Source organism: Mercenaria mercenaria, unplaced genomic scaffold (genome assembly GCF_021730395.1).
Source record: "Mercenaria mercenaria strain notata unplaced genomic scaffold, MADL_Memer_1 contig_2209, whole genome shotgun sequence".
NCBI classification, from domain to species: Eukaryota; Metazoa; Mollusca; class Bivalvia; order Venerida; family Veneridae; genus Mercenaria; species Mercenaria mercenaria.
Window position 1 is genome coordinate 56,608 of NW_026460253.1, and position 10,897 is coordinate 67,504.

Consider the following 10,897-nt stretch of genomic DNA (forward strand, 5'->3'; position numbering starts at 1 on the left):
CTGTCATTTGTTACATCACCCGTTCTGTTGGCGAAAATGTTTTGAATGCTCTGATGCATTCCGTGTGTACGAACGTATGTCAATGGATTTAAATGTATACGTAATTGTGACAGTCAAAACTTGACGTTTGAGGTATGTGTTTTCATGGATGGCTATTCATAGCCCTGTAATTCATGGAGAGAGAAACAATGGATGCAATGTTTTCGGACGTTTTGTAGAGTGTTGTAGTTAAAGGACCCATATGGAGCAATTTCCCTGGTCACAGTTCTATATGCATTGACCTTTGTTTTTGTCCCTCCTGGAATGGGACTATTTATTATGCCATATTAAAGTGACCCACAAGTGTCAGACCCCTTTGATATATATGACTATGTATGCCGAATTGTAGACAGGAAGCCGTGACAGAAAAATAGGTCGTCATGAAACCCGTACCATTCAAGAAGAAAAACGACATTATAGTTTGATTTTGACGTTTGAGGGTTCAATTTATAGACTCATCTACCGATTAATAGGGAAATCGACATGATTTACCTTGCCTTATTTAGGTAAGACGTACTGAATAACATTACCTAAACAATGGACCATTCCATTATTAGGCGTAAAAAAAAATTGTTTGTTTCCGGTATCCCGACCTACCCTAATTTTTTGGCCCGACCCTAAATGTTTTTATGGCCTTGGAGAATATTTTTTTTTCAACTTTTTAACAAAAAGATGCAAAACTGCACTTTTTATGCATTAAACATGGCCAGTGATGTTAGAAATCAACTTACTGGTGCTCTAAAGGCATAACCCCCTTATTTGTAATCATTTTTTGAATAAAAAATAATTTCCGAAAAGTCTGCCTTAATAAAAAAAAATTCCAAAAAAAAAAATTTCCGACCTACCTACCCTAATATTTTTGAGCATGTTACCGGAAACAAAGAATTTTTTTTTAGGCCTTAAAGTACAAAACCATCGCTGACTATAATGTGCTTTCAATTGTAGTCACTTATTTGAGGGCGAATACAATTATATTGTCAAAAATAACTTACACAGCTACTTTCGTTTTCATTGACGAATAGTTCTGAAAGCCGTCACCGACATCCCTCGTATCTCGACACATCCCAGTTTATCGTACATCTTATCAGAGAAACCATAAATTTATATGCTTGCTATCTTGTTCAGCTTATAAAGTTTATTTAGTATATCGCTTACATGTAGTGATATCAATTATCAACGACCTTGTACTCTGGAATGTACGGTAATATTTAGATTTGGTTATTCTGGTGGTTATAAACTGAATTAATGTGAAAAATAAAACTGTTTTAATACATCTGATTGAGGTAAATTTAAGTTTAATATGGAAGTCGTCGGTAGGAAATTAGAAGCCGAAGAAGAAACTCCAAGAGATGAACACGTGTTTTGTGAACCATGTGAAGTCGAAAACACGAAAACTAAAGCAAATGGAGCATGTCGAGAATGTAAAGAGTACATGTGTACCACATGCTTCCGGCATCACCTGAAGAGTAAACTAAGTAGAAATCATGTGCTACTTCCAACAGGAAAGCTGTCGTCAATGTCGCTGGATAGCAGTAAGGAAACCGTTGAAATCTGCGAGAAGCACGACAATGAACCAATAAAATTTTATTGTCGTACACATGATATTGTAGGGTGTGGCGACTGCATAGTGTTAGGACATGCAACTTGTAAGCCAGAATATATCAAGGACCTAGCAAAGACATTTAAAAATGAAGACGAATTCAAAACCTTAATGGCGAAACTGGAAATGTTTGAATCGTATAAAAAGAAAAATGGGGAGACAATTAAAAACAGTAAGGACGAAGCTAAATCGATGTATGACAGAGCTCTGAAGGAAATTCGGCAGTTCAGATCAGATATAAATATCTATCTGGACAAGGCAGAAGCAAATATCTTATCTCAGGTAGAACAAATAGCCGCGGAAAACACAGAAATGCAGAAAAAGCTCGAGCAAGACGTAAAGGCGTTGACATCAGAAATCGAGGAAGTAAAACAAAAGCTTAATATTAACACGCAGCTGCATCATGGAAATGTATTGTTTATCAACACAATTAGGTGCAAGTCTAAACTCGATGACCTTGAAAAGATGCATGCAAAAATAAAGCAAGAACATATCTTGAAAAGGTTTCAGTTTATTCGCGACGATAATTTCGCAGGAATATTACAAGCTCTCCAACAACTAGGTAAACTGAGAATTGATTCCGATGTCGATGGAAGTAAGCATGAAAATACAAATTCTGGAATACAAAAAGCTGCACGCCCGTCTGGGCATCTAGGAACTAGAAGTAAGTAAATATATCTATCCTAGATAACGGGTTTAATGAAAATCGTTTCTAGCTTTAACATCTTATAAGGTATAAAAGCTCGTAAGAAATATCATATTGATCTTGTTATGTTTTCTACATTTTGAAAACTCATTTATAAAAAAAAACGTGACTTTTAAATTACGAGTTTACTGATATCATAATCTCTCATAAACAGTCTCAATCAAACATAGTCTGCTATTATTTTGCTTCCCTGCGTTCTATATATCCTGTAGATTTTGTTATTCAAAACAGTAACTGTTCTCTAAGAAATAATTACCCTGCAATTCCACATTGAAAAAAATAATGATACCGGTTTCATATCAATATTGAGACTGTGAGTCCGGTCACACAAGTAAGTCAGTTTCAATACCCGCCATAAACAGACGTAATCATTCTGCTATTATTTTGTTTGATGAACTATGCTTGAAACAGGTATTTAGCATTGGTCTGCTTGATCGTTTTATGAACAGAAATTCCTACTGGAACATAGTTCCTACATGTAATTTTGCCGCTCTTTAGCTATATTATTACAATGTAAAATCTGTGTTATTTTTATGCATTATTGAATACCAGTTATCATGTTATACCTTTTGTAAAAAGAAAATCTATTTTTGTCGTTTTATGTTTTGTGGTTTTTTAAAAGCATATATCCGCTTTCCTGAATTTTTTAATCAAAATAAGTAAACATTAATCTAGACTTAAAGGTGTGTTGGTCCTTGAAGCTGTAATCTGTTTTAACGCCATTCAATTCTTATTAGAAGGTATTGCTACTTCACTTTTATGAATGTCCGATGCAGAAGTAGGTGATTGTTTTGATCACCTTAGGGATTTTTGGCTTCCGTTTGCTGATTAATAATTATTTAGCTTTATTTATTTTTTCCTCAAGTTGATACTTTCCTCATATCACTTTGAGTAAATGTTTTAAGCCTTTTTATAAATGCGAGTAAATGTTTTTAAGACTTTTCTATAAATGTTAATGCAGACATCCTTAGAATACTGATAATTCTCAGCTCGGAAGTAAATTCTTGACTGGATCTACAGTCTGACACTAAATTTAATATTAACCTTTGTAAAGATTGGACAGTCCATCGTTACCGAAAGTTTGGACTTGTTTTACAATTGTGAATTTATACTAGCATAAGTAGTTACTGTACTATTTCAATATGGGAATCACCGGTATTATTATTTGAAAAAAAATGTTTATACACTGGAATTACTAGTCATTAATCATCATCTATAATCAAAGAAAATAAACTTAAGATATAACATCACTGTGTTCAATTTGTGTTCATTACCTATTATTGGAAACACAGTCACAACTAACACAGACATATATCGCACACCAGTAGATAAGAACCCGTGCATAAGAATAATGTTTTGCTCATTAGTTGTCTATCATTCAGTCTGTAGACTATTTGATTCTGACAGATAAATAAATATGCTTGATCTCACATAAGTCAGTTTTTTTAGGATGATAGATTGTGGTCAGTTGACGACCCAGTAGCTTTTGGGTAAGTAGGCCAAAGATATTGTTACAGTGACCTCGAGACTGAAAATGGTTTACGCTCAATAAGTAAAGAACGCTTTGGCCTACAGTCGCCAAACTTCATAGAATGTTTTAAGGGTCAGTAGGTCAGGGTCACATTGATCTCGAGAACACTTGGATTCCACTTTTTAACATCAGAGAATTATTGGTTCTAGTTGTAAGATGACCCCTAATGTTTTGGGAGTCAATAGGTCGAAGATCATGGTCAAAGTGGCATTGAAAATGAAAACAGTTTCCGACTGGAGAAACTTGGGTCTTCATAGGAATAGGATAGTTGCCTGCAGTTGAGGCCCTTTGGTCAAAGGTCAAGGTCACAACATACAAAATTACAATCCCATTTCCTTCCAACTGGTCATCAAGGGAGTATACACACAGCTCTTGTTTCGAAATATTCATATATAACATTACAAAGAAAAAGAAATGGTATAGCTAACATTTGTTTTCAAATACCATATTCATAATTTGTAGAACCGAAATCAACCGACTTTGTTGTAGGTGCACGTGTCTGTCAGATACTGGGTCCTGGCTGCAAATGGGGAAACCAGGTAAGATGTTTAGTAAATTTAATGCTACGTTAATGCCTTTGAGTTTATATGATGATGCATTAATTAACTTCATGCCTATTCATCGTTAAAAGTGTGATGCTTGTTTAGCAACGTCCAGGGTGACACTTTTTCAATTGAATGTTTATATTTAAAATACTGTAATAAATCTGCGACAATTAGTGTAAAATACATTTCGCTGAATTCTGAATGAAAGAAAATACTTTTAAAGGACTTTAAAAACGTTGCATTTAAACATTTGAAAAATTGATGTAAGAAGATTTTACGATCGTTGGAATAGAATATCGAATATCGTCGGATATAAAGTCGTTACACCCTTTAAAGATACTATGTAATAAAATGTTGAGTTGATACGTGAATACGGGTGGGGTTGATGTGATTCAAAACGTTCACGTATTGGTGTTGAACATGGAACCCTAGATCGCAATCTGTCCAGTAATTTTGATGAATCTTCCTTAACAATATAAGTTGATGGTGTTTCACCTCGTCGCATTATAGCCTTTCAATAAACAATTTTTAGCAACGGCTATTTTTGACAAGAATAAAAGTTGATAATGATTTTAATACAAAGACGTTTATTTCAATAAAAAGTCGGAAAGTTGTTCATGAGTTTGTGATCGACTTTCATGTTTTTTAATTTGCGCTGTAATGCATTTGATATGAATAACAACACCAGCTCCATGTGCACTGATGACAACAGTCACGCTTCCATTATCACAAAATAATTCACCATATTGGATGAAATGATTGCAAGTTTTTAAGTCCTTTTGTATATTTGTAAGAAGAAAACCACACGTTGAATCAAAGTTAGAAAAGGGCAAACTTCATGAACTTTTTACTCTGCCTTCTGTAACCATTGCGTGTAACAGCGATTCTGGCGAGAATTACTTTGTTTCCAATGTCCTTTCACTTTGTAAGGCTTGATGCATCATTAACTAGATCAATTTCTCTAGGTTTCTTTTGCCACTGACTGTTCCAGTGGGTACCACAGTGTGTTCCTTTGATTTTGCTTTGACTTTGTTGTCTATATCTTTTATTTTGACTATGTATTTTTTATATATTTTCATGATGTACACATTCATACACACATGCTCTAGGGTTATGATATGAGCAGAGGAGCACTCTATGATCTTTGTCATTGTATATATAAACCATTTATATTTTCAGGATGATGGTGGACCAGGTATTGTGATAGGTGTTCGATCAGGCTGAGCAGTTGTGTCTTGGGATAATGGGCAATCAGGGCACAATTACAGGATAGGAAAAGATGGTGCCTTTGATCTAGAGCTCATATAATTCTGATTTGTGATGATGGTTTTTCAGCTTTATTAATGTAATAACAAACTTTAAATCTCAACTATCATAACATCTTGAAGAACGGGCAATATTTAGTTCGTTTACATCCTAGGCAGTTGCCTCCCTTTAGAGAATACAGACATTCAAGCATAATGTTTTCTTCTTTGATTAAATTACTAGTTTCAATATTTTCCAAAGTGATCAAGTTGAAAAATAGATGCAAGTGTATTTGACTTCATAATGAACGTATATGATTCACTGAACAGAATCAATTAAACCAAGTCTGCTTTTTGTGCTTGGTAGCGTTCTTTTCTTCCATAGAAATTTTCAGATTTCATGGGCAGGTGGGTTTTGGGTATCTATAAAAACAAAGTCGCTGTTTGTCCTTTGATACAAGGAATTAGTTTAAAGCTGCACGTCTCCAGATTTATGTGAATTGTTTCGAAATGTTTTCATTAATAAGTTATTGCAATAAAAGGTAAAATCGGGCCCATGTAAAATGACTTTGAATTTACCCAAGGGCAAGCCAGTCACTATTAGTTAGGATAACTTGGCATTCCAACTTTCGCCCCCTCCTCTGACCCTAATCCCCTCTACCCTATATAACCTCCCTAAATATTTTATACTTAAAGTGTGATTATTTGTGCTTACTTAGAACTGGAACTTAAACTTTTTAGAAACACTTGTGTCATGTGTAAATTTTTGATAAATAATATATGTCTCTGTACAATCATATGTTGCATTGTCATGTAACTTGAATTATTAAAGTTATTTACTGTTCTGTTCTATAAAGTAAATCTGTGCCCTTTAGGATCTTTTTATCTGTTAAAAACACTCTTTTAATCAATAAAATATGTAGAAGGAATTTAGCTGTGTTATATATAATACACTTTATCATTTTCTATAGCCAATATCACTGCAATCAGAATTGATGCTCACCAAAGGTGGGGTGGGGGCATATAGTGGCTACATTGTCCATCCGTCCGTCTGTCCGAGCCTACATTTGCATACTTGGATGGCTAAGGGAACAATAGGTAACTGTACTTTGTCTTTGATGTCATTCATTCTGTAAGCTTTTATGTGGCTATTTTTCTTTTACATGGCTAAAAGAACAATAAAGAGAACAAAAGAGTAGTCACATAAATAGCCATATGTAGGAACGTCCGTCTGTCCGTCCGTCACTATTCTTGTCCGGAGGATAACTCAAAAAGTATTGAAGGTACCAAGTTCTATCTTTGTAAATGACAGAGCTCATTGAGAGGAAGTGCAGTGATAAGAAACAATAATTCTAGGTGGTACCGTCTTTAAATTATCCCTCTTTTTTGAAAACTTTGTCCAGTGCATTATTTGAATACTATGCAAGGTATAAATTTGATACTTTATATATATATATTGATAAAGGTCATTAAGAGGGAACGCAGTGACAAGGAAGCATGACTCTAGGTGGTCCCATTTTTTGAATTATCTCCCTTTTTTGAAAACCTTGCAACAAGTCCACGTTGTGCAGCAAGTCCAGTAAGAGGAGCAAGTCCAGTAAGAGAATCAAGTCCAAGTTGCCAAGTTGCGCAGCAAGTCCGTCCAGTAAGCGCAGCAAGTTCAGGTTGTGCAGCAAGTCCAGGTTGCGCAGCAAGTCCTGTAAGAGGAGCAAGTCCAGTAAGCGCAGCAAGTCCAAGTTGCGCAGCAAGTCCAGTAAGAGGAGCAAATCCAGTAAGAGGAGCAAGTCTAGTAAACGCAGCAAGTCCTGTAAGAGGAGCAAGTCCAGGTTGCGCAGCAAATCCAAGTCCAGTAAGCGCAGCACATCCAGGTTACGGAGAACGTCCAAGAAGTGCAGCAAGTCCAGGCTGCACAGCAAATCTAGGATGTGCAGCAAGTCCAGGTTGGGTAGCAGTTCTAGTGAGCGCAGCCAGTATTATAAGTGCAGCAAGTCGAGGTACGACAGTAAATCCAGGAACCACATTTATTACAGGAATCCTTTGTCGTGTACATTGCTTAGAAGATACCTGATATATTGTCACCTTGATAGTAAACACAAAACTTTACATTGACTTCATACTTTACATGTTGATAGAGTTCAATGAGAAGGTCAGTGACAAGGAATCATTACTCTAGGAGGTCCCATTTTCAATTATCCCACTTTTTCAAAACCTTATCCGGGGCATAACTTGAATACTATGTAAAGTATTGACTGCATACTTTAAAGACTTATAGTGTCAGTAAGAGGGAGTGCAGAGGCAATGAACCATAACTCTAGGTGGTACCATTTTTTTATTATCTCCCTTTTTGAATTAAGAAATAATTTATAGCAAAAGAGTGCTTTAACACTATTTATGCACGATGGACGGTTATACGTCGGGCGTAATAATTGCACGAGGGCTCAGCCCGAGTGAAATTATTTGTACGACGTATTACCGCCCGAGTGTATAAATAGTGTTAAAACACTCTTTTGCTATAAATTATTTCGATTCTAATATGCCCTTAATCTAAAACAGTAGATTAAATATAGAAGTGCTCTTTCTTGGTCGCAGCAAAATCTTTGACGTCACCGCACGTTAACGTGACGTCATTCTAGCGTAAGAGTGTTTTAACAGAGGCAAGCATATTAGAATACCCTGTAAGGTATTGACGAGATACTTTGCACATTCATAGAGGCCAGTGAGAGGAAATGCATTGACAGGAACCATATCTCTAGGTTGTCCCATTTTTGAATTATCTCCCTTTTTTGAAAACTTTGTCTGGGGCATTACTCGAATAGTATGTAAGGTATTAACTGATACGAGGGATGTTCGAAATAAATTGCTTATTTCTATCTAGAGACTTCAAATTTCAAGTTAGCCCAAAAGGGCTCATTTCATGCCCTCGAAGTACTCCCCGTGGCTAGAAATGCAAAGTTTCAGCCGATGTATCCACTTCTTGAAGGCGTCACGGTACGCTGATTTGGGCACAGTAATAAGGTACTGATGAATGGCAGATCCAAGTGCCTGTCGGGACTGGTATTTCCGCCCAGCAAGGAATGATTTCAATTTCGGAAACAAAAAGAAATCACATGGGGCAAGGTCTGGGGAATACGGGGGGTGAGGCAAAACAGTTACTTTTTCTTTCTTCAAAAACGCCGTAACTATTGCGGAGGTATGAGCGGGGGCATTGTCATGTAGAAGACGGACATGTTTAAAACCAGTGGCAGGGCGTCGTTTCTGATAATACTTTTTCAGTTTCTTCAGTACTACGTCTTTGTAGTACTTTCCGGTGATGCTTTTGCCCTTTTTCACCGGCACTTTTATTGCGACTCCTTCACCAGAGAAGAAGATTGCATACAAAACCTTCTTTGCACTCAAAGAACGTTTGGCAATTATTGGGCGTTTGCTGTGTTTAGTGGCCCAGATCTTACTGCTAACCTTTCTGACGGGCTCAAAATAATGGACCCAGGTTTCATCACCTGTGACGACATTGGCAAACTGCTTTTTGTCATATTTTGGAAACATTTGAAGCAGCTTTTTGGACACTTTAACCCGTTCCCTCTTTTGCTCATCAGTCAACAGATGTGGCACCCATCTAGCAGAAATCTTTCTGACTTTCAAATGCTTCTTCAAAATAAGGTGAACCGTTGATAGTGATATGCCTACCTTTCGTGCAATATCACGAACTGTAAATCTGGCATCTCCTTCAATGATTTCCTTTATTTTGGAAACGATTTCTTTACGAGATGCAGATTTTGGCCTACCTGATTTCGGTGCATTTTTGATGGACTCTACACCAGACTCAAATTTCTTTTTCCACCGCCGAACTGTGTCATAAGACACACAAGAAGGTCCATAAGCAGTAGAAAGTTCAGTCATCAGCTGCTTCAAAGAACAACCAAGTTTTGAGCGAGCTTTGATGTAAGCCCGTATTTCATCTTTCTTGTCGACGCTTCTACCAACCATTTTTACTACAGTGGTCAATGATTGCGTGTATTCAAATGGCAAATTTTATGTCTTACACTTAGTCTAACATGTACATTTATACACCGTTGTGTAGGTATTGAATAACCCTATACAGGTAGGTATTGGTTTTTATCGTGCCCCACGTGGATATCGAGCTAGAGGACAATAAGCAATTCATATCGAACACTCCTCGTACGTTACATATTTTTAGAGTTTAGTGAGAGAAAGTGCAAAGATAAGGAATCATAACTCTTGGTGGTCTCATTTTTGAATTATCTCCTTTTTTGAAAACCTTGCTCGTGGCAGAACTCTAAGTTATTAACTTGAAAGATCAGTGAGAATGAGTGCAGTGTTAAAGAAACACAACTCTTCCTGACACATTTCTCCTAAACATAACCTGAGTAACTGAAAAGCCCTTTATGCTGCAGTACTTTCGGGCAGCAACCACCAGTGTTACCAATCGCCTTGTTTTCGTCGGAGGCATGCCCCTTTTAAGTTAATACTTCATGTAAACGATAAAATTATCACCTTGTGTATTTAGCAAATCATCAGCGTTATAATTGATCTTGTCAATCATAAACTAAACTTTTTATTCATGAAATTACCATCCTCCATATACACATCGGTTCCAGCAAATTGCAAAAAAAAACTGTTCTTGGTTAAACAAACCATATTAAAATGAACCGTATTCTAACAAAATATATGTCGTGTTTCCTGTTCCATCAACGGTATCAAGAACCAAAGTTAGAAGTAGATGTTCAGCATGTTCAACATCAATTCTTTTTCTATGCAATGCTATATATAAAGACTATTTCCACACAAGAATTGTTTATAAAACATATACACCCGTGATTGCTTGTCAGAGAGAACTGGGTATGTAATTTTTCATGATGTGACCTTGACCTTTGAACATATGACTTCAAGAACAGCAGAGTTTATGTTCTTGTAGACTGGCAAACTAGAATTAGACCAGCAAATCATTTATTAAGTATAAAATATTAGCATGTATCATGGATATATAATTTACGTGAACAGATGTCCATATTTCAATGAGAATTGATATTCGATTTGTTCACATACTAAATTCCGCTTTTCTCTACGAAAAATCTTCATAAGACATTTGTATAATTTGTTTTCTATTTCGATTATTCGCCCACTTGGTAAGTTTAACATGAATCAAAAACTGTTTCACAACATCATTCAACATGTAAAAAAGTGTACTTTTTGTGGATTTTTGTTTCGGATTTG

The 10,897-nt window shown here is 36.1% G+C and overlaps 1 protein-coding gene across 1 annotated transcript; it reads left to right on the forward strand.

The window, feature by feature from the left end:
- Nucleotides 1–1,170: 1,170 nt before the first annotated feature.
- On the forward strand, nt 1,171–6,586 carry LOC128545872 (transcription intermediary factor 1-alpha-like). Its single transcript, XM_045337257.2, has 3 exons — nt 1,171–2,303; nt 4,339–4,415; nt 5,601–6,586. Exons 1-3 carry the CDS (start codon nt 1,340–1,342, stop codon nt 5,643–5,645), a joined length of 1,086 nt encoding a protein of 361 aa, XP_045193192.2. The 5' UTR covers nt 1,171–1,339; the 3' UTR covers nt 5,646–6,586.
- The last annotated feature ends 4,311 nt before the right edge of the window (nt 6,587–10,897 follow it).